Source organism: Cervus canadensis, chromosome 25, assembly GCF_019320065.1.
Source record: "Cervus canadensis isolate Bull #8, Minnesota chromosome 25, ASM1932006v1, whole genome shotgun sequence".
In the NCBI taxonomy this organism is placed as follows: domain Eukaryota; kingdom Metazoa; phylum Chordata; class Mammalia; order Artiodactyla; family Cervidae; genus Cervus; species Cervus canadensis.
This window is the reverse complement of record NC_057410.1, coordinates 25,666,034-25,689,524: the sequence shown is the minus strand read 5'-3', so window position 1 is coordinate 25,689,524 and position 23,491 is coordinate 25,666,034. Positions and strand designations below refer to the sequence as shown.

Here is a 23,491-nt window from a genome sequence, read left to right as displayed (position 1 = left end):
TTGCACTCAGCTGTCTGCCAGTCTCCCTTCGGCCTCTGCCCTCCCCTTCCGCCTTGTCTCACCCGGCAGGGCCAGGCCTAGGGAGCAGGCACAACAAAACGTTAGCTAGGAAATCACCCTGTCCTCAGAGGACCCACAATCCAGTGATTCTGTTTCTGAGGAATGGTAGCCATGCTTGCTCCTGGCTTAAGGTTGAAACTTTGGAAGGAAGAGAAGAATATGGGATGCAAACAGATGGGCGCTTGACCTGATCTCTGGGCCAGAGCAGGATTTGATCTCGGAGCCACAGCTCAATGTATCCCAAGGAAGCCTGCTGGAGGGAGGATGGTGAGAGGCATTCTTGATGCAAGTCACACATACTGGACTGCTGGGGCAAGAATGGGCCATTTCTAGCCTTTTGGGTCTGTTCTTTTCAGGAGGCCTCACCCATGGTAGCCCTCATGCTAAATATACTTCTTCATAAATAATTTGAAAAGATTTTTATAATTTCATTTTGGATATTAACTGACTATGAGTAAGTTGTGGTTTTTTTAAATGTGCAGTGGGCTGTGACTTCTCAGCAATCATCACCCATAGAGATGAAATCTAACAAGTTTTGTAAATATGAGAACATTTTGAATATTAAACTTGACAGAATAATGAAACTGACAATATTATGGTTTTTTTTGTTGTTCAGTCACTCAGTCATGTCCGACTCTTTGTACCCCATGGACTGCAGCACACCAGACTTCCCTGTCCTTCACCATCTCCCGGAGCTTGCTCAAACTCATGTCCAGAGTCAGTGATGCCATCCAACCATCTCATTCTCTGTCTCCCCCTTCTCCTCCTGCCTTCAATCTTTCCCAGCATCAGGGTCTTTTCCAATGAGTCAGCTCTTCACATCAGGTAGCCAAAGTATTGGAGTTTCAGCCTCAGCATCAGTCCTTCTAATGAATATTCAGGGTTGATCTCCTTTAGGATTGACTGGTTTGATCTCCTTGCAGTCCAAGGGACTCTCAAGAGTCTTCTCCAACACCACAGTTTAAAAGCATCAGTTCTTTGGCATTCAGCCTTCTTTATGGTACAACTCTCACATCCATACATGACTACTGGAAAAACCACAGCTTTGACTAGATGGACCTTTGTTGGCAAAATAATGTGTCTGCTTTTTAATATACTGTCTAGGTTTGTCATAGCTTTTCTTCCAAGGAGCAAGCATCTTTTAATTTCATGGCTGCAGTCACCATCTGCAGTCATTTTGGAGCCCAAGAAAATAAAGTCCATCACTGTTTCCATTGTTTCCGCATCTATTTGCCTTGAAGTGATGGGACTAGATGCCATGATCTTTATTTTTTGAATCTTGAGTTTTAAGCCAGCTTTTTCACTTTCTTTTCACTTTCATCAAGAGGCTCTGTAGTTCCTCTTTGTTTTCTGCCATAAGGGTGGTGTCATATGAATATCTGAGATTATTGATATTTCTCCCTGCAATCTTGATTCCAGCTTGTGCTTCATCCAGCCCAGCATTTTGAATGATGTACTCTGCATATAAGTTATATAAGCAGGGTGACAATATACAGCCTTGACATACTCCTTTCCCAATTTGGAACCAGTCCATTGTTCCATGTGCGTTCTAACTGTTGCTTCTTGACCTGCATACAGGTTTCTCAGGAGGCAGATCAGGTGGTCTGGTATTCCCATCTCTTTAAGAATTTTCCTCAGTTTGTTGTGGCCCACACAGTCAAAGGTTTTAGCATAGCCAATAAAGCAGAAGTAGATGTTTTTCCAGAACTCTCTGGCTTTTTCGATGATCCAGTGGATGTTGGCAATTTGATCTCTGGTTCCTCTGCCTTTTCTAAATCCAGCTTGAACATCTGGAAGTTCTCAGTTCACGTACTGTTGAAGGCTGGCCTGGAGAATTTTGAGCATCATATAAACATTTAATTACATATTTTTATATTTTGGTGCCAATGACTTTACTCCCTCGACATGTGGGTTCTTAGTTCCCGACCAGGGATCGAACCTGTGCTCCTTGCAATGGAAGCACCAGAGTCCTAACCACTGGATCACCAGGGAAGTCCCACCAATGACATTTTTAAAGGTTTCACATGTTTTCATAGGCCTTTGGCACTGTGCTAAGGTGCCCAGCAGCCAAACCCACTCTGGTGATGGAGGACTTTGACTTTTTGGATGTCTTCTCTCAAGCTCTCCAGCAAGCAAGCAGAGTGTCTGATAGAAGTTGTGAAGCCAAGAGAACTGCAACCAAGGAGATATATAGATATAGTATATGATGTTTTTCTGGTATGAGGTTCTTTAATATTATACAAAAGCCTCATTTTTTTCAGAGCAAAGTTGATGTATTCTATCAAAGAAGATATTGCCTTAACCCTCAAAAAAACAAAAACAGGGAAGTCAAAATATGAGAAGCAATACTGCTTGACGTATTTCTTGAAGCCAGATTTGGGAGTTGGCCATAGCTCTGCCTGCATGGCCCATAGTCTCAGGGGTCTCCAGGATGAGGATTTCCACTACGGTGGAAGGTGACATGAGAGAAGGGTCTACTTTAGCCATAACTGTGGCCTTTAAGGAGGTGTTGATGAAGTGAAAGGGACGAAAACTGTTTGTAAACAATCAAGACAAAAAGCCAAGGAGGGGAAAGCCAGGTGGGATTTGGTGTGTCCCATGTGATGGGGAAGCTAACTTAGAAAAAGTCAGATAAAGTATGAGTATGATTCTGTTGTTGGAGGAGTCATCTTCTCCAAAAAATATATGAGCATGGCTAAGACTGATCTAGTCTAGTAGAAAAGGTGGACAACATGCATGAACAGATGGTAAATCTGAGCAGAGATAGGAAAAAAAAAATGGAAATGCTAAAAGTGAAAACTGTAATATCAGAGGTGAAAAATTCCTTTGGCCAGTTAATCAAGTTGGACAAAAGCAGAGGAAAAAAAATCTGTTAGCTTGAAGCCAGGTCAGGAGAAATTTAAACAGTAACTCTACGCTAAGGAACAATTGAGCAAACCCAAAGCTAAGCACCAAGATATGTAGGACAATGACAAATGCTCTGACACACATGATTGAAGTCCCAGAAAAAGGGAGACAGAATGGGGCAGAAGAAATATTTGAAGAGAAAACCACTGAGAATTTCCCAAATTAATGAAAGAAAACCAACCACAGATCCAAGAATGTCAGAGAACCCCAAACAGGATAAAGAAAAACACACCTAAGTATAGTATGGTCTAATTGCTGAAACCAAAGATAAGCAAATATTTTGAAAGCAGCCAGAAATAAAAACAAATTATATAGAAAAGTAAGAAAGAAGTCTCATCAGAGACTTTGCCAGTCAGATGGTCCCTGAGGTCCAGCTGTATCCCTTATAAGTCCACAAGATAACCCAGTGTATTCCAGGACATTCCCTGTCTAGGGACTGATATTAGCCTAGGTGGGTTTTCAGTTACCTGCAGAAACAGTAATGGGCTGGAACTAGCAGTGTCTCAGCTGAGCAGCATCCTCCAGGGCATGGGCCCCACTTCTCCACAGTGCCCAGCTCCCTCCTCTCTTTATACACACCTGGCCCTGAGCTAGCTGGTGACCCTTAAAGACTCCTTATTGGCTGTGAGTTGGGAGGGGGCAGAGAAGATCGATACACTAGTCAGCTGGCCTGAATGCCCCTCAAAGAAGGCCCTGGGATCTGACTATTGTGTCAAATTCTTTCCGCAAAGGTGACCCAACTGGGAACAACCAAAGCCAAAGGCCAGCTGGTATACCTGTCGGGGCTCTGCTGAGGGGATAGTCATTGCTATTGGCAGTAACGTCTGTGGGGGCAGGAGCAGCTGCCAGTATTTCAGGGTTGCCATGGGGGTCAAGAAGATTCAGGTTTCTTCTCCCACACCTCCCATTCTAAGAGTCCCTGTGTAGACCTCTGTTGTCTCACGTTCCAGAAGAGAGTTCCTTTACTACGGGAGCCACAAGGAGGCAGCAGAGTGCTTGTTTAAGGGCCTCGGCTGTCCTGGATCAGGAGAGGGCCGAACTGTATGGGAACTGCTGAAGGACGGACACAGCCAAAGCTGGGTGGAGTTCATCTGAGAAGGTGCTTGGCTGAGTGAGGAGAGCAAATATGATCAATATAGGGAGAGAGACAAGGGATTCCAGACCCATCCTTTGGACATCTGGATCCATTCCTGGTGGCTTCAGCCTAGGGCACTTGACTCACTCACCCCCAGCAGGGTCCTCAGCTTTGTAGTTCAGAGATCTGTCCATGTAAATGATACTTCAGGCAACTATTTTTTAGGAACTCTGCCAGGAGGCCCTTCCTGAAGACTTCCTCAAATATGTATCACATCCTCATTCATTCAACAAGTATCTACTGGGTACCTAATAGGAGGCACTGTTGAAAGCACTGGGATGTAGTGCTGAAGAGAAGAGTTGGTTTTTTTAAAGTGATTTCCCAGAACTTACATTTTATTGGGCAAAAATAGACAAAAAATTAATAAAATACACAGTATGTCAGATGGTAAAAGATGCTATGGAGAAACACAAATTTCAGCAGAGGAGTAGGCCGGAAAGTGCCACTCGACCTCCTCAGGGCATTCCTGAGATTACCATTTAAAATAGGGCGTGTCAGGCCTCACTGAGTTGACATTTGCGGAAAGACTTGGAGATGAAGAAGCAAGCTATGAGAAAGGGTGTGCAGGCAAAGGGAACAGCCTGAAGTGGGAGCATGCCTGGCATTCTAGAGGAATGGCCAGGTCTCCCGTGTGACTGGTGCCAGGTGAGTGAGTGGGAGGAGAGTAGTGTGGAAAGTGCTGGAGAGTGACTGGAGGACAGGTCACTTAAGGCCTTGTAGGCCACTTGAAGGACGCTTTTTTTTTCCACTCTGAAAGAATAGGAGCCATTTTTACTCTGAATAAAATGGGAACCACTGCAGAATTCCAAGCAGAGAAGTGATATAATTGGATCCACCCTTCCAGAGCATCACCCTGGCCACAGGGATGGGAACAGACTGCAGGTGGGGAGGGGGAAGCTTTCTATTCCCTTTCTATTCAGGAAAGTTTAGTAAATGAACTCAAATGCTACTCCCCCTACCAAGATGCCTCTCCTGATCCTCCGTAAAGTGCCCCCTTCTCCTGGAGTTTCTCTCCATCTTTGCTGATGCATCTCTTCCAGCATTGGTCAGTTTTGTCTTTGTTCTAGAACTTTTTTTTAGTATTTATTTATTTGGCTGAGTTGTGGCATGCATGATCTTTAGTTGTAGCATGTGGGATCTAGTTCCCTGGTTAGGAACCGAACCCGGGGCCCCCTACATTGGGAAGGCAGAGTCTTAGCCACTGGACCACCAGGGAAGCCCCTGTTCTGGGATTGTTGGTGAGCTGTCCTCAACCCCACCAGATCTTAAACTCTTTAAGAGCAGATGCCCAGTTGCTTTCGTAACTGTAGCTGCCCCCAGTACAGAATGCTGTGCACATACTAGAAACCGAGTCAGATTTTTCCCTAAGGAATAAGTCATCCCACCCTTCCTTAATTGAGCTGCCTGCTCTTGCTGCTGAGGCCTCTTCCAGGCTGCATTTCTGCCTGGAGAGCTACATCTCTTTGTGTTAAATGCTTAACCACCATGACAGCCCTAATTCAGTCTGTTAACCATACTACATGACATAGTTTGTCAATGACCTACTAAGGCAGCCTGTCAGAGCTGGCAGGAAGCACATGCCAAACATTGTTTGCCAAAGCTTTGCCTCTGGAGGCTACTGAGAGCAAATTAAATGAGTAATTATTGAGTCCCTAGACCGACTCGATAGACATGAGTTTGAGTAAACTCCGGGAGTTGGTGATGGACAGGGAAGCCTGGCGTGCTGCGATTCATGGGGTCACAAAGAGTCGGACACGACTGAGCGACTGAACTGAACTGAAACATTTATTAAGCACCCACTGTGATGTTATGCTCTGTACCAGGCTGTAAGGGTATTAAAGTCAATTAAACAAACTTCTAAGGAGCTTACTGCAAAAATAGGATACAGGCTATATGCAAAGCATCAGAGTAATAAAAATATGTAGAACTAGGTCCTTGTCCTCTCAAGGACTTACCATCCACTCATCATTCATCCAGCAATTACTTAATGCACTGTGCTAAGGCTGGATGTGTAATGAGGACACTGAGACACAATCTCTTTTCACACTCCACTGTGGAGACACAAGAGTAGTAAATAGTGGGGATCTAGCTAGGTAACAAACACAAACACAGTACAGATGCAAAGTCAAATGGAGAACAAAAAAGCATGTCCACTGCAATGAGTCTGGAAAGGCCCTCAGGGCTATGTGGGATTTCAATAGAAAGCTGAAGGATGTATAGAACTAACACAGGTGGCAGGGGTGGAGGACTCCAGGGGAATACAAGGGATTAGAATATTATAAACATAGAGCATGTTTACAGACCAGAAAGTGGTTGATATGGCTGTAGTTCAACAGTAACAAGCCAGATATTACAGGAGCAAAGCTGGGCTGAGATTGGGTTTGGATGAGCTTGAAGGCCAAGCTGATGATTTTCCTCAGCAGGCAGTGGAGAGCCATGGATGATTTTCAAGGAAAGGAGTGATGTTACTAGACCTGTGCTATAGAGAGGCAGGTGTGGCAATGTGGAAAAGTTAGAGAATGGATGCAAGGAGACCAGTTAGAGGACCAGTAATGAAGTAAAGGCCCAGCTTTGATTGCATTTATTTATTTGTACCCTTATTTGTTCACAGGCATCTCAAGTATGTGTAAAATCTTGTATTGACTGAAGGTAGGGGTGTGGTGCAGACAGGGAGAGAATAAAAATAAGACCCAGTTTATGTCCTTAAGGGTATTTTAACCAAGTGAGAGACATGGACCACTGAAATGCTACCAAAATCTTCCCTTGTTTCTGTCATGTGACACTTGGCTTCCCTCCTGTTCGCCACACTCCCCTGGTTCTTGTGGGAGTTCATGATCTTCTGCCTGTAGGCCAGGGGTTGCTCCAGCGCCCAGACTCCTCTCCTCATGCCTCAGGACATCCCAGGAAGACTTCATCCTCCCTATGGCTTCAAACATCAGCTCTATGTTGATGATTCCCAGATTTATCCCTAATTCCAGTCTCTCCTCTGAGTCCTAGAGCTGTATGCCCAAACACCCAACCGAGGATCTTAACTGGTTGCCCACTGGCACCTCCAACGCAATTCATCTGAATACGTGCTAAGTCACTTCAGTCGTGTCCAACTCTCTGCGACCCCATGGACTGTACGTAGCCTGCCAGGCTCTGTCCATGGGATTCTCCAGGCAAGAATACTAGAGTGGGTTGCCGTGCCCTCCTCCAGGGGATCTTCCCGACTCAGGGATTGAACCTGAGTCTCTTACGTCTCCTGTGTTATCAGGCGAGTTTTCTTGACAGCTAGTGCCCCCTGGAAGCCCGTATGCAAGTATATTGGGTCAGAAATTATATTCATTTGTAATTTTGGCAAGTACTGACAATTTACAGTTCTACTAGTAACACATAAGAGGGCCTCTTTCTCCATAACCAGGCCAAGGGCATATTGTCAAACATTTGAATTTTTGCCTATCTATAGGTGAAAAATGATATTGAAATGTAGTTTCAATTTTCTTGTGTGAAGTTGAGCATCTTTTCATATGTCTAAGAGCCATTTATCTTTCCTTTTATGTTAACCATCCTATTTTGTTCTTGTATTTTTGTTCTTTCTCATATTGATTTGAAAGGATTTTGTATATATTAAGCAAATTAGTTCTTTTGTCTATGATATGAGCTGCAAACATTTCCCTCAGTTTGCTATTTCTTAGTTTATGGTGTTTTTTGCTCTGCAGAAATTATAGATTTTTATGTTGACAGAATTGTCTTTTTTTTAATGCTTTGGGAAATTTTGTGCTATTCTATTTTCTCTGCTGTGACATATAAATTTATAATTTTACTATTTTACATTTATTTAAACACAATTGATTCATATAGATTTATTTTAGTGTGAGGAATAGAGATACCACTTTTTTTTTTTTTTTCAGGTGGCTACACAATTGTCTCGATACCACTTACCATATAATCCATCTTTTCCTTACTGATAGGCAATGCCCCCTTTATTACATGCTAACATTTTAAATGTCTTGCATCTGTTTCTGGACTCTGTTCTCTTGATCAAATTACCTATGCTTATGCTAGTGTCCTCTGGATTTTACTATTTTAGTTTTTATTGGTTTAATATCCAATAGAGCTATTCCTCTTTCATTAACTTTCTTTTTCAGAATGCTGTTACTTTTTATGCAAAAATTTCCATATGAATTTTATATTCAGATTATGTAGTCTGTTGGTATTTTTATTAGATTGTGTTAAATTTATAGATTAACTTATGGAGAGCTGACATCTTTATGATAGTGAGTCTTTCTACGAAAAATAGAGTATGCCTTTCCATTTATTCTTATCTCTTTTTTGTGTTGTTTGATAGTAATTTCAGTTTGGGGCACCTAGATCTAGCACACTGTTAAGATTACTCTAGGTTACATTGCTTTTCCCTTGCTATTGTAAGTGATACATTTTATTCCCATATATTTTCTATCTGGCTGTTGTTCATTGACTTTTTGTATATAATTTGTACCCACTTTGCTAAAATGTCTTATTTATATTAGTTTTTCAGTTGATATCCTCCAATTTTCCAGTTGGGCTATTAAATCATAAATTAATAGTGGTAATTTCACCTCTTCCCTAGTTTTTATATCTCATTGCTTTCTCTTCTGAAATTAAGCAGGCTAGTATTTCCAAGGCAGTGTTAAATAAAAATAGCCACAGGGGCTATCCTCATGGAATACCTAACTTTAATGGGAATAATTTAGGTTTCCTCATTAAGTGTGATTCTAGTTTTCAGACCAAGATGGAACAACAAGTCAGATGTTTCGTAAAGTTTGCCTATGATTCTCTACCTTGGGGATTGATATTTCATTGAAATTCAGCCTGTGTATGAGACTTTCCTTTGCAGATGGTTTCTCCTCCCTTAGAGAAAGTAAAAAAAAAAAAAAGTATACAGATATCAAGTAGAGTATATGTTGACTTAAAACGCATTATGACAGGCTTCCCTGGTGGCTCAGTGATAAAGAATTCACCTGACAATGCAGGAAACACAGGTTCAGGTTCGATCCCTAATCTGGGAAGATCCTACATGCCACGGAACAACTAAGACCATGCCACAACTACTGAGCCTGTGCTCTAGAGCCCAGGAAACAAACCACTGGGCCCTTGGCCACAGCTACTGAAGCCCACATGCTGTAGAGCCCGTGCTCCACAACAAGAAAAGCTACCACAGTGAGACGCCTGCACACGCAACTAGAGTAGCCCCTATTCGCTGCAACTAGAGAAAAATAAGAGTAGCAAAAAGACCCAGTGCAGCCAAAAATAAATAAATAAATAAAAATTAATTTTAAAAAATGCATTATGAGTCCAAAGTCATCTTTGCACTGGTCAAAGCTTTATTAAACCTGACTTCCTAAGAAGGTATATTTGAGCCAAGAGCAGTGCAATCCTGTGTCCTCTGAGTGCCCGGAAAGTAGCAGTCTCAGGTGAAAGAAAAACTAGTTCTGCTCTAATGGAGGGGAATATTATCAGACGCTGGGTCCAAGACTGACCACCTAACAGGAGACACTAGGACCCAAGCCCTAAGATCAGTACCAACAGCTAACATTTTATAAGCATTTGTTATATATGACCTACTTGTTTAGGCAGAGTGATTTATTCCTCAGAACCATCCTATGAAGTGGATACTATTATTTCCCAATATGATGAAACTGAGGCAAAGAAATATAACTTCTCAAGATCACAAGCTGGTAGGTGAGATAACTAAGGTTTAAAACCAGGCCATAGCCTGGGAATTCCCTGGTGGTCCAATAGTTAAGGCTCTGAGCTTCCAATGCGGTGGGGCACAGGTTTGATCTCTGGTCAGGGAACTAAGATCCTGTATGCCAAGTGGCCAAAAAAATAAAATGAAATAAAACTGGACAGAGCCTCTTTTCTGTTTTAAAAGATTTATGTTTTTTTAAGATTAACAGAAAAGATTCTGTTTTTTTAAGATTTATTTTTTTTATTTTTGGCTGTGCTGGGTCTTTGTTGCTGTGCACAGGCTTTCTCTAGTTGCAGCGAGCAGGGGCTACTCTTCGTTACAGTGCGCAGGCTTCTCACTGCAGCGGCTTCTCATGTTGTGAGCACAGGCTCTAGAGCACAGAGGCCTCAACTGTTGCAGCCTGCAGGCTCTGGAGTGCAGGCTCAGTGGTTTTGGTACCCGGGCTTAGTTGCCCTGCAGCATGTGGGATCTTCCCAGACCAGGGATCGAACCCGCATTGTAAGATGAATGCTTAACCAGTGGACCACCAGGGAAGCCCAGAACCTGTATCTTAACCACCATGTCCTAATCCCTCAGATGAAGGGACCTGGGGACCTGAGCAAAGATTCAGGAGAAACCATGATCATTGCTTCCATGGCCGGGCCACATCTCTCCTGGGGAGGGTGCTGTACTGTGAACGATTACCCTAGAGCCAGGGACAGCTAACTGGAGGTTGGATGACGGGTGCTACTGCTAACTTTTCTTTTCATGCACACTCTTCTTTTTGTTCCTTTACTGGCTCCTTCTCTTGTTCAGTCGCTCAGTTGTGTTTGACTCTTTTTGACCCAGTGAACTACAGCATGCCAGGCTTCCCTGTCCTTCACTATCTTGTGGAGTTTGCTCAAATTCACATCCATTCAGTGGGTGATACTATCAAACCATCTCAACTTCTGCCACCCTCTTCTCCTTTTGCCTTTAATCTTTCCCAGAATCAGGGTCTATTCCAGTGAGTCAGTTCTTTGCATCAAGTGGCCAAAGTATTGGAGCTTCAGCCTCAGTATCAGTCCTTCCAATGAATATTCAGGGTTGATTTCCTTTAGAATTGACTGGTTTGATCTCCTTGCTGTCCATGAGACTCTCAAGAGTCTTCTCCAGCACCACAATTTGAAAGCATCAATTCTTCGGTGCTCAGCCTTCTTCATGGTGCAACTCTCACATGTGTACATTACTACTGGAAGAACCATAGCTCTGTCTATATAGACCCTTGCTAGCAAAGTGATATCTCTGCTTTTTAATATGCTGTCTAGGTTTGTCATAGCTTTCCTTCCAAGGGGCAAGCATCTTTTAAAATCATGGCTGCAGTCACCATCCACAGTGATACTGGAGCCCATGAAAATAAAATTTGTCACTGCTTCCACTTTTCCCCTTCTAGTTGCCATAAAGTGATGGGACCAGATGCCATGATCTTATTAGATTTTTGAATATTGAGTTTTAAGACAGCTTTTTCACTCTCCTCTTTGACCCTTATCAAAGGGCTCTTTAGTTACTCTTCACTTTCTGCCATTAGAGTGGTATCATCTGCATATCTGAGGCCCCTTCATGGATCACAGCCTTGTCATAGCGAAGGGACTTGTATAACTCAATGAAGCTATAAGATATGCTTTGCAGGACTACCCAAGACAGACAAGTCATAGTGAAGAGTTCTGACAAAACGTGGTCCACCAGAGAAGGAAATGGCAACCCACTCCAGTATTCTTGCCAGAAGAATCAGAGAAACAGTATGAAAAGGCAAAAAGATATGACACTGGAAGATGAGCACCCACCCCCACCCAGGTCGAACAGTGTCCAGTATGCTACTGGGGAAGAGCAAAGGCAGTTACTAGCAGCTCCAGGAAGAATGAAGCAGATGGGCCAAAGCAGAAACGATGTTCAGTTGCCTATGTGTCTGGTGGTGAACATAGACCAAAGCTGTAAAGAACACTGTTGCATAGGAACCTGGAATGTTAGTTCCAAGAATCAAGTAAATTGGACATGGTCAAGCAGGAGATGGCAAGATTGAACATGGACATCTTAGTAATCGTGAACTTTTAAAATGGATGGGAATGGGTTCCTCTACCTTACCTTAAATGTTGGAATCCCCAACACTTAAGATTATGGCTAGACCATAAGCTTTTATTCCAAGGATGATGGAGAATTTTGAGCAGAGGCTTGACATGCATGGATTTCTATTTTGACGGGAATACTCTAGCTGCTATAAAGAAACTGGAGGAGAGGTGGCAAAGATGAAAGCTGGGAGACTAGTTAGGGAACTCTTGCAATAGTCCAAGTGGGAGACGATGAATCCAGGGGATTTGGATCAGGAAATAGTGGAGAAGCTGGTGAGATACGACCAGATTCTGGATATATTCTAAAGACAGGATGGGAGGGGTTGTCTAGTATCCATCCAGTTACTCAGGCCAAAAATCTAGATCTTATCCTTGATTTTTCCTTTTCCCTCATATCCCAAATCCAATCCACCAGCAAGTCCCTGTGGTTCTACCTCCAAAATACACATCAAAGTTACTATGTCTGTCCATTTTCACTGCCCCCACAACCCAGCTAAACCACCTGAGTTTACCTCTTATTTGGATTGATACAGTAGCCTCTTCTCTGTTCTCTCTGCTTCCTCTTACTTCCCTACAATCCATTCTCCACAAGCAGGCAAATGGATCATTTATAAAAGTAAATCATATCACAGAATGGATGTTTTTGCATCTTTTAAGGACTTTCTAATGCAATAAAAATAAAGGCCAAGGGCACTCCTTAGTGGTCCAGTGGTTAAGACTCCATGCTGCCACTGCAGGGGGCACAGGTTTGATCCCTGGTCAGGGAACTAAGATCCTCCGTGCCATGTGACACAGCCAAAAGTAAATAAATATAGTTAATATAGTTTTTTTTTTTTAGAAAAAGAATAAAGGCCAAAATTCATAGCATGAAACACAAGGCCTAAAATGATCTGCCCTGATGACCTCTCTGTTCTCATCCCCTCCTTCTCTCTTTTTCTTGATCATCCTGCTCCAGCCACACTAATCTCCGTCCTGTTCCTCAGTCTCTCCAAATTCTTTTCTGCTTTGGAGCTATACTGTCCCCGCTGACTAGGCCATCTTACCCCAGCTCTTTGCCCAACTGATCCCTTATCAAATGTCAAATCTCAATTCAACCCTCATCTCCTTAGAGACCTCTGTAATAACTCTCACCTAGTATAGCTACTATGCTATATTTAGTATAGTCCATCACATCTTGTATCAGAAAATACAATCTTTCAGGGGAAATACAGTAGGTTAATGCTCATTAAGCAAGATCACAAATGAACAGGGGACTCTTGTCCCCTGAGAATGTATGAAGGCTATCATACACTCTCAGGGCCGGAAGGGCCAGCCTCCCATCTAACACTTAAATCACCTGGCAATGTTCAGGTGAGGAGTACTTGACACCTCCACTGAGGGGTCCAACCTAGCTGCTAGACAGCTTTGGACTTGTATCTTTCTTATTCTGAGCTGCAGTATGTTTCTTTAGAGCTATTACACTTCTATGTCCCTCCAAGGAAGCAGAAAACAAATAGAAACTCTTTTAGAGGACAGTCTTTCTGGTTTCTCAAGGCAGCTCTCACACCCTCAAACGCCCAACTTATCCTGTAGGCTTTTCCTCCCATCTTCAGGGCTTCCCCTCTGAAGGTGCTTCCGCGGGTCGTCTTACCTCCCGGGACCCACAGCTCCCTCCAGCAATCCAGGCGTGGTGGGGCTGACTGGAAGGGCACTCCTTCTCCCAGGGCCTCTACTCTCTCTTTTTGGCCTCTGCTCTCTAGAGCCGCGGTTCACAACTCTCCATCCTTTCGTTAGACATCAACCTCCCGGCCCCTTCTATACGCCACATCTCTCCGGCTGGAGGGAGCTCCTCAACACCGTCTCCCCATATTGTGCCTAGCACAGGCCTGCCACAGAGCAGTTTCTCTAAAACCGCTGGTGGAATCAAACAATCTATAAGTGATCCTGGGAAACTATCAGAGTCCTAGATCTCTAGCAAGGCGGCAAGATTCGGAAGCCGAAATCTAGCAGCTGCGTGGCCCCACCCTCCGGTCCACCCCCTCCCAGGGTTGCCTCACCTAGCCGCTCAGGCTATCCTGCTCCAAGTCTTGCCTTTCCCTTTAATCACTTCCTCCAACTTGGGGCCTATAATACCCGATGTCTCCCAATAAGTTGTTTCAGTTAGGAAAGATTTTAATTTCGGCTGATAACAAAACAGGAATTTCTTCGCTACCATGGCCACGCCCCTTTCCTTACGCAGTCGGGGCGAACCGGAAGGGATTGCTCAACCCTTAGTTCGTAGACCCGGAAGTAGACGAATCTCACGGAAGCCGGCCTTGGCCCTGCGGCTGCTGCCGTCGCCGCGGAGAAAGTGTTGGAACTGGCAGCCTAGGAATGGTGAGACTTCGCGGTTCGCCTTTGATGATTGATGAGGAGAGTTGGGGGTGAAATGGGGTTTCCCAGAGTGCTGCCGGGTACGATCCCCCCCAGGTTTGGGGCCCCGCCCCGGTAGCGCCCCGAAAATCTGCGCATGCGTGGGCCGGACCGGGCCAGAATCTGGTCCGAGAAGTTACGCATGCGCAAAGGTAGCGTGCCAAAGGTGGGGTGAGAATTAGGCTGGGAGTTGACTCCCTTCCCTCGCCACTGGACCCTGGAGCTTAACGCTCCGAGAGCATCGGAGTTCATTCGGTGCTTTGCTTTTGAGTTGCAGGACCGACTTCACCACTTCTATCCCGAGCCCCTGAAATAGACCCGGACAAATTCCCTACTTTGGGTGTGCATTTGGCGGGGAAAACGAAGGGCAGAGGGCCATAAAAGGAAGGGGGCGCAGACCCTGCCTCAGTGTAACGGCGGCATCGGGCTCTTCACCCTTTCCCCAAGTGGCTAAATTCCCAACCGTTTACGATGGAGCGGTTTGACGAGCGCACCTGGGAGTAAGGCTGGAGCGCCTCCTGGTCAGAAGCGTCCCTGATCAGGGTGGGCGGGACCGGAAAGTCCCCAGTACCTGAGTTCTCCGGTCTTAGGCGAGGGTCCCCCAGATGGCGGTTGATGTTTGCTCAGTGATCAAGCCGCGTTTTTTTCTTCCACGAAGTAACGCCCTCTAAATCTTTAGCCAAAGCTTAAAATGAAAAAAAAGTGAGGTAGACTGGTTAGAGTCCTATCTCCTTTTCCTTTCCCGTGCTTGGGACTGGGAGGGGAGCTGAGTGGGCAGCTGACAAAGCAAAAGTGAGCCAAGAATCCTTTGTTTCTTGCTAGTTTGGAGTCAAGGCCCTTCACCTTGGGGCTGTTGGTAGAACTAGAGGGGGTTGTGAACTTCCTGAAATGTGTACATTTTTCTAGGGTCCCTAGCTTTTGTCACTGTCTCAGAGATGTTGGTGACCTTCAAAAGGCTACTGGTTTATTAGGGTCATATTGGCAGAATATATTGTCTCTTCTGGTGTTTTCACTAGCTTATGGGATGCTGAGGACCAGTTCCAGTATAAGGAGGTGAGGCTGGCCAGATGGAAATCTGAGTCTCAGGGAGCCTCATTTCTCCTTTGCAGAATCTCCTCTCGGCCTCTAAGCTCACCTGGTCAGAATCCTTGGATGAGCCTGTGGGACCTTTCCTTCTAGCCCTGTGGTTTGGAACCAGTGGCTTTGGGACTGTAAGAGGATGGACAAAGGTAGTATGAGGCCGGGCCAGCTCCCCAAACGCTCAGGCGCCAAGCATCTGCTGATTCCACCCCGTGCCTGGCACGTGTGTCTTTCGGTCCTGGCTGGGCATTGCCACCTCCCCCTGGGCCAGCACCACCCACGTACCTCTCGGCAGAGGCCACAATTGACTGACTTTCTGTTGAGCTGCTGCTCTTTGGCATGGCTGCATTTTGATGGCAGAGGGAGCAGTTATGCCCAGAGCCCGGTGTGTCGGCATCACCAGTCTGACCTGAGCACCATGTGCTGCACGACATGACACGTGGCACCGGGAGAACTGCCCAGCGTGGAAGGTCTGGGCCCAGATGGGACTGGATGGCCAAGGAACTCCCACCTTAAAACCTCAAATGTCAAGGAGGCAGGGGAGGGACCAAGAGGGCTGGCTGGGAAAAGGGGGGCTGAGGAGGGGTCCCCTGTGCAGAGGTTCAAGGCTCTGCTTGGCAATTAGGAGGTCTGACTTCACCACTTCTCTTTTTTCTAGATTCTCAGGGGCTGCTAGATTCATCCCTGATGGCATCGGGCACTGCCAGCCGCTCAGAGGATGAGGAGTCACTGGCAGGACAGAAGCGGGCCTCCTCTCAGGCCTTGGGGACTATCCCTAAACGGAGAAGCTCCTCCAGGTAATAAGGGTTTGAGGGGCCAGAAACTGAGACTGCAGCATGTCTTCACCCCTGCATCCCTCTGGGGCCTGCGTTGGCAGAGGCTTGTGCTTTTCCTGACCTTACTAAGTCCCTCTCCTTGAGACTGAGCAAGGGAGGGAGATCTTAGGTCTTTGATGTGAAGTCTTTGTAGTGTGGTACCCAGTCATCTCAGAGGGTTGGAGCATAGAGGTTCCATGCCTCGACCACTGAGCCAGAGCAGTGAGCACTCTGACTACTGGGAACCTGCTCTCCTTTGGAGGCTGGGTGTGGGTGAGTGGGTACTGGGGGTGGGGCACGGAGAGCTCTCTGAGTAGGACTCTTCACAGGTTCATAAAGAGGAAGAAGTTCGATGATGAGCTGGTGGAGAGCAGCCTGGCTAAGTCCTCTACCCGGGCGAAGGGGGCCAGTGGGGTGGAACCAGGGCGCTGTTCGGGGAGCGAACCTTCCTCCAGTGAGAAGAAGAAGGTAAGGATTGGGAGAATGGGGAGTAGCAGGGGGTGGGGGCCAGTGCCAGATTTCGTGTTTCCCCACAACCTTCGCCAGCTGGCAAGAGCCCTGCAGAGGAGGCTTGTGAGAGGATCAAGCCGCCCCAGCCCCAACCTCAGATGCCTCCCTCCTGGGAGCCCATCTCACTACTCCCCCTTTCTTGCTGCACCCCGCCCCCCCCACCACCACCCTGTCAGCACATCCTGTATCACATTCTGTGTGGGAGGCATAGAGCGTGCATCTATTCTGGGAGCAGACAGCCTGTTCCCAGCATTGCTGGGTGTAAAAATAACCCCCAGGTGGCATTGCTCTGGCCCCAGACACTGTACCAGCAAGAGTGTTTTCCTGGTATCCTCCCCACCCACCTTCTACTCTGGGGTTGGGGGCACCATCAGCAAAAAGAAGACCCCATATGGTCTAGGGCTATGTAGAAGTACTTTGATGGGGGCGGGAACGGGGAGGAGCTGGTATTAGACAGCTGAGCTCCCTGCCTGTGGCTTCTTGTTGGATGGGGCTGTACAAAACTCTGGGTCTGATGCCCCAGCTGCCCCGGTGCCAGCTCTGAGCTCACCCTGCTCCTACTCTCTGTCCAGGTGTCCAAGACCCCCAGCACACCTGTGCCGCCCAGCCCCGCCCCAGCCCCTGGACTTACCAAGCGCGTGAAGAAGAGCAAACAGCCACTCCAGGTGACCAAGGATCTGGGCCGCTGGAAGCCTGCAGACGACCTCCTGCTCATCAATGCCGTGTTGCAGGTAGTGCTTCCTGCCACAGCGGTCTTGTTTCCCTTTTCCCCACCGCTTCCAGTCTCAGCCCCCAGCTAGCCTGGCAGTGTCTGGAGGTGGCACGGGAGGGTATTTCCCAGTTCCAAGGCTGGAACAAACTGCTCTGGGGTCTTGCAGACCAATGACCTGACATCTGTCCACCTGGGTGTGAAGTTCAGCTGCCGCTTCACCCTGCGGGAAGTCCAGGAGCGCTGGTACGCCCTGCTCTACGATCCTGTCATCTCAAAGTGAGTGAGCTGGCCCCAGTGGCGGTGCGGTACTGGGGACACCGGATTTGGTTCTTGAACAGAAAAAATTGTACAGGGAGGGGGCAGGGAGGCAGGGCTCCCTGGGACCTGTTATCCTCTGAGATGATACCAAGACCTCCCAGGCTTTGGGGGGAAGCTTCTTCCTGCTGTCAACCTTGCTAGTCCAGGTTGGATGCCGAGAACAAGGACCTGGAAGCCGAGGAAGTAGCACGAGAGGAAACACCAGAATGAGTGCTGGGAGCCCTGTCCTACTGCTGTATGCATGGTGGTTTAGGGTGGTCCCCTTCCAGCTTTTGCACACTGACCTCGCACAGTTTCTTCCTTCATAAGAAGTAGTTGGAACAGAAGAACACCAGGGTCCCTTCCAGTTCCAGCAGTCCAAGTTCCACATACACCTGTGCACACACATAACACACATACTTCCTTCTTAGGCGCTTGATGTTATCAGAATAATGCTTAACATCCATCTTCTACTCCACAGACACTGGTGCCACTTAAGCTATAGCCACAGCCCTGATACACCAGGAAATGGGCAAGGCGTGGTTTGGGGAAGAGGAGGTGTCTAGTGGGTGGCCGCTTTAGCCAAGTAAGAGGGAAGGTCTTGGGGCGGGAGCAGCAGCTGGTCTTAGGATCGCCCTCAGGACTGGCCTCTAGGCAGCTGTGCCCTTGAGTCTCTTCGCAGGGTTGAGCACAGGAGCCTGAGTTTTCTGAACTGCCTGTTCATAGTTTTTTGACAAACCCACGAGGCCACCGGTGCCTTGCTCATCACCCTCGGGCTCTTCTGTTGAGGGCCTGGAGCTTTGAGTTGTGGATCGCAAAGGCCTGCAGGCTTTGGAGAAGTAGGAACCCCAGATTGCTTGACACCTTGTCTTCAATCCTGCCCTGCCCTCTGTCTCCCTTCTTCCCAGGCTGGCCTGCCAGGCCATGAGACAGCTGCACCCAGAGGCCATTGCAGCCATCCAGAGCAAGGCACTGTTTAGCAAGGCTGAGGAACAGCTGCTGAGCAAAGTGGGATCGGTAAGGCTGAGGGCTAGTAAGGCTAGCGGGGTAGGGCGGGAACCAGTCACCTGGAAAACTGACTGCGGGGAGGCTGTACTGCCTGGGGACTTACCCTGCAGACGCATGTACACCTGCGGGCCTCTGTGGACGGGGTCCTCTGGGAGAGCCAAGCCTGGCTTCCTGGCTGGCAGGAGCTGTCACTTTTTCCATCTCCTGATGGGGATTGGGACAGGGGGCACAGATGGTGAGGCAGGGGCAGGACAAGGAAACCCAGACGCCCGGAGCATACTCCTTGCCCTCCAGACCAGCCAGCCCACCTTGGAGACCTTCCAGGACCTGCTGCACAGACACCCCGATGCCTTCTACCTGGCCCGTACTGCCAAGGCTCTGCAGGCCCACTGGCAGCTCATGAAACAGTATTACCTTTTGGAGGACCAGACAGGTAACTGGGCCCAGGATCTGGCAGAGTGGAGGTGCGTATGTATGAGTGTGGATGGGTCTGGATGCAGCCGCCCTCAAGTGCCTTGTAACAAATCCTCAGTGGTTCCCAGGATCTTGTTCACCTCTTTTTGCAGCAAAAACTACTTCCTTCCAGAGGGAGGAAGCGTGGCTGGAATGGTAAAGGTAGCCAGAATTGCCTAGAATCCTAAGCAGAAAGACCAAACAGCAGGGTCTCCCACTTCTTAATTATTTTGCTCTTTTGACCTGTTTTACAGTTACATAAATAACACGTTAATATTTTCTTCATGGGTAACTTTCAAACCTGAGTAAAATGCAAAAGTTTCTTTCAGTGCTCACCCACCCCCCTTTCCCTCCCTGAAGATAAACACCATTTTTTCTAAGCCTTTCTGTCCCTTCCCTCTCTCCACTTTCCTCCCACCAGGCTGTGGGGCTGCCTTCAGGCCACTCAGAAATCCCCGCAGGGGCTTCACACCCAGGCCACCTGTCTTCCTCTTTCCCAGTGGTCAGAATGCTCTCTGATTCCTCTCTTCCCTTGCCAACCAGACGCTCACTATCCTAATAAGTATTAGGAAGGTGGTCCAATTAGATGGGAAGAAGCTCTTTGGTTAGATTTAAGGTTCAGGGTCAGCCCTGCACAGTCTGAGCACACTTTCCCCTCGCTTCTTAAACTGCTGCACGCTGGCTGCCATGTACTGGTTTACGCTGATCTGAAAGTCAAGCCGCAGTTCTGTCCTTCACCTCACTCGCTACGTCTTGTAGCTTCTGTATAATAGAAGATGCCTACCAGAGGATTTTAGGAAATCTTATCAGGAGAGGCCTCATCTTCTCTTCCTGAGGATCTCTGAATTTAGTGTGCAGTGGGCCGCCGCCTCTATTCCTGCAGCTTCCAGATCTCTGCTGCTTGCCTAGGCTCAGCAGTCACTGACCTCCCACAGAGAGAGCAGACACTGGATAAAGTTTATTTTTGCTGCTACAGCTAGCTCCTTTGTCATGCTTTTGAAAGTTATCTTGTGTAAATTTGCTAACGTCAAGGGATAACTTTTCAAGAGTCATGTTGTGTGGGTATTTGATTTCTTGGCTATCTGGTGCTTGGAGTCTCTAGCAACAGGGAGCATACGCCGCTCACTTTTCAAGTCAGCTGGATCTTAGGTTGGTAGGATTCAGGCAGCTGTGGTGGGGTGACTGCCCCAGCCCCATCTCCCACCCAGTCTGGACTAACGTGACAGGGGTGGGGGGGGTGGTAGTGATGGAGCATTTGTGGCTCCTGTGCAGCCCCCCGTTGCTTCCCCGGCAGTGACGACACCTCAGGGGTTGTCAGGCTCCTCAGCCAGCAGTCTCACTAGCTAGTGGAGCTCTTGCTGAGCAGACACTGCAGTCCTAGGAACCACTGACCGTGAAGCAGGAGTTCTCAGATTTGGGGACTCTAGCCCTTTCTACATTTTGACCACAAAGAACTGAAAAACTTTCAAAAAACTTTTTCATTAAAAAAAGTCAGTATTTATCCTATTTATCCTATTATCCAGATAATAGGGGTATAGTCTATATCTGACTACATTTGATTGTGTTCTATTTCTTTTTATTTTTTGGAAAGAAAAAGCATTTCATGGCCCATTAACGTGTCATGGCCCATTAACGTGTCATGACCCACAGTTTGAAAACACTGGCTTAAGGCTGCCTTCTGACACCTCCTGAATGAGACTTGACTGTCCTGTGCCTCTCAGCTCCTTGTGGCAGGAAATGTTTGGGAGCATGTGATTAGTAGATGGAGCAGTTTAGACTTGGAATCAGGAAAGCAGCCTTGATTCCTGATTCTGTCCTGAGCTAGAGTCACGCAGCTTAACCCACCCTCCTGTTTCCTCATTTGTAACGTGCAGCTAGTAGTAGCACCTTCCCTGCATGGAGCAGGTTTTGTAAGTGGGGACTCTCCGCACACTGAAAGAGCATACAAAGGGCAGCTCTAATTCCCTTCACTTTCTAGAACCACCTCTGCCCCCAGCTAACCCTGGGACCGCTTTGTGCCAAAGTAGTGTGCAGTCTGATCTGCACGTCCTCCGTTACCTGCATCAGGTTCAGTTTTGTTGATTTCAGCATGCAGCCATCTCCACAGGGCTCTCTCTACAGTTTGTCCTGTTAGTTCAATTGTCTGCTCAGCATCTCGAGGGTGAGTGGGAGCATTGGCACTCACCCTCCCTCCGTCCTTCGTTCAGTGCAGCCGCTGCCCAAGGGGGACCAAGTGCTGAACTTTTCCGACGCAGAGGACTTGATTGATGACAGTAAGCTCAAGTGAGTGGCTGGGGTCACAGGCAGGGCACACAGAGCCATGTGTCTCCCAAGGACAGAGCTCCCGGTGCTGCCCAGCCCTGCCTCTCACTGCAGAGCATGGAGCCCAGCCCATACTCGGCCTGGAGTCCCAGCTGCAGCTGTTGGTGCCTGGTCTCCCTGCTGAGTCCCCCTTACCCCAACCTCCACCCTTTGTATGTGACCCCCACCCCAGGGAAGGAGGCTCGGCTGGACCAGAGGAGCAGCGTACAGGGCCACTGGGCTGAGGAACCCTAGAGAGCTAAATAGTACCTAATAGTGACGGCAGGTAAGCTTGAATTGGAGCTTAATTAATCCTTCTCCTCTCACCCCCCCAGGGACATGCGAGATGAAGTCCTGGAACATGGTGAGTGCACCCTGGTGGGAATGGTGAGGGGGTGGGAGCTCCTGCTGGAACAGAAAGGAACAGTACAAGGTGCCGGTGACCTCAGACCTTACACCCCACCTCACCCCAGAGCTGACTGTGGCTGACCGGCGCCAGAAACGGGAGATTCGGCAGCTGGAACAGGAACTGCATAAGTGGCAGGTGCTAGTAGATAGCATCACAGGTGAGGAGGCCAGGGGGCCAGCAAGCTCGTGCTCCCACTCCCTTTGCCACACCTTGAGCACCCTGGTTGCTGGGCTGGGCTCACCCTCCTCTCCCAGACCTGTAGCTCCTTTTCCTCAGTGGATCCTGGCCTGGTTCCCTGCCTTCCACACTGGGGCTCTTCTCTGACACGAGCTGCTCTCCCCCAGGCATGAGCTCCCCAGACTTCGACAACCAGACCCTGGCAGTGCTGCGGGGCCGCATGGTGCGGTATCTGATGCGCTCTAGAGAGGTGAGGCCAGCCCGGCCCTCCCTGTCCTCATCCCCATCCCCATCCCCACACTCCCTTGCAAGGTTCCCCTCCTCTGTTGATCTTCCCCTCACAGCCCTTCCTATGTCTGGTCCTGATTTCTCATCTTTCCCTGGCCTGTGTGGACCCCTCCCTTTCCTCAGATCCCAGCCCTCACCTGCCCCGTTTTCCCAGATCACCCTCGGCAGAGCGACCAAGGACAACCAGATTGATGTGGACCTGTCCCTGGAGGGTCCGGCCTGGAAGATCTCCCGGAAGCAAGGTATCTGCAAGAAGCAGCGTGAGGAAGTCCCTTCAGCCCCGGGATTTGGTCTCCATGGGAACCTTAGGGACAGACAGGGGCTGAGGAGCTGGCATTTTAAGATCCCTAACTTGGGGGTGCTGGGTGCCTTGTAGTGTCCCCAGGAAGCAGAGGGTACATGGGGGTTTCAGACCGTCTTCTAGCTTCCCTCATCCTATCATACTTATTTCCTTTCTTTTCCCATAGGTGTCATCAAGCTGAAAAACAATGGTGATTTCTTCATTGCCAACGAGGGCCGGCGGCCCATCTACATTGATGGACGGCCTGTGCTGTGTGGCTCCAAGTGGCGCCTTAGCAACAACTCAGTAGTGGAGGTGAGCTGGGGGGAGGTGGAAAGGCCAGGGTGAACCCTGGGGTGTGGTGAGCCAGAGTGTAGGCCTGGCCCTAGCCCCAGTCTCACCTCCGCCCTCAGCTACCCTTCTCTCCTGCCCACAGATTGCCAGCCTGCGATTTGTCTTCCTTATCAACCAGGACCTCATTGCCCTCATTCGGGCCGAGGCTGCCAAGATCACGCCACAGTGAGGAGTGGCGGTGGGACCCATGGGCTCTCTCTGGCCTCAGTGTCCCCTGCCATCCCAGCCCCTGGAGCTGGGGACTCAGGCTCCTGGAGAAACCAGAGTGGGCAGCGGGAGACTCGGCTCCTGGCCCCTCGATCTGAGCCTCTGTGGGAGGGTGGGGCTGGCCCTGGGGAAGCACCTGAGGCTGGGATCCTCAGTTTCCTTAGTGCCGGAGCCCCTCTTCTCTCTGCAGATGATCCCGCCCTTTCCCCCAGATTCCCACCTTTGCTCCCTGTCTTCAGCTGATTATTAATAGCTTCAGACTTTTCTTTTATTATTTTTCTTTTGTAAATACAAAGCATTGAGTTCCAAA

At 48.1% G+C, this 23,491-nt stretch overlaps 2 protein-coding genes across 4 annotated transcripts in view; one reads left to right on the top strand and one right to left on the bottom strand.

The window, feature by feature from the left end:
- LOC122427692 (tubulin alpha-1C chain) overlaps positions 1-23,491 on the bottom strand; it is a 1,128,437-nt gene that overhangs the window by 830,056 nt on the left and 274,890 nt on the right. The gene's annotated exons all lie outside the window — the stretch shown is intronic.
- Positions 14,077-23,491, top strand: MCRS1 (microspherule protein 1). Of its 3 annotated transcripts, XM_043447361.1 has the most exons (15): positions 14,147-14,254; positions 15,400-15,519; positions 16,029-16,167; positions 16,515-16,653; positions 17,268-17,426; positions 17,574-17,683; positions 18,613-18,721; positions 19,007-19,145; positions 21,373-21,448; positions 21,802-21,830; positions 21,940-22,032; positions 22,220-22,302; positions 22,495-22,582; positions 22,808-22,935; positions 23,057-23,491. In XM_043447361.1, the coding sequence occupies exons 2-15, from the start codon at positions 15,510-15,512 to the stop codon at positions 23,141-23,143; spliced, it is 1,389 nt and encodes a 462-aa protein (XP_043303296.1). In that variant the 5' UTR covers positions 14,147-14,254; positions 15,400-15,509; the 3' UTR covers positions 23,144-23,491. The 3 variants fall into 3 exon arrangements, with proteins under 3 accessions (XP_043303295.1, XP_043303296.1, XP_043303297.1); XM_043447360.1 differs by lacking the exon at positions 15,400-15,519 and having other exon boundaries at positions 14,077-14,254; XM_043447362.1 differs by lacking the exons at positions 14,147-14,254; positions 15,400-15,519 and adding an exon at positions 15,532-15,840.

Bases quoted from the DNA above. Each gene is read 5' to 3' on its own strand.
- MCRS1 (XM_043447360.1), top strand. From the start codon at position 14,092: ATGGCCACGCCCCTTTCCTTACGCAGTCGGGGCGAACCGGAAGGGATT. The intron at 21,449-21,801 runs GTGAGTGGCTGG...TCACCCCCCCAG, and splicing joins ATTGATGACAGTAAGCTCAA to GGACATGCGAGATGAAGTCC. The intron at 21,831-21,939 runs GTGAGTGCACCC...ACCTCACCCCAG, and splicing joins AGATGAAGTCCTGGAACATG to AGCTGACTGTGGCTGACCGG.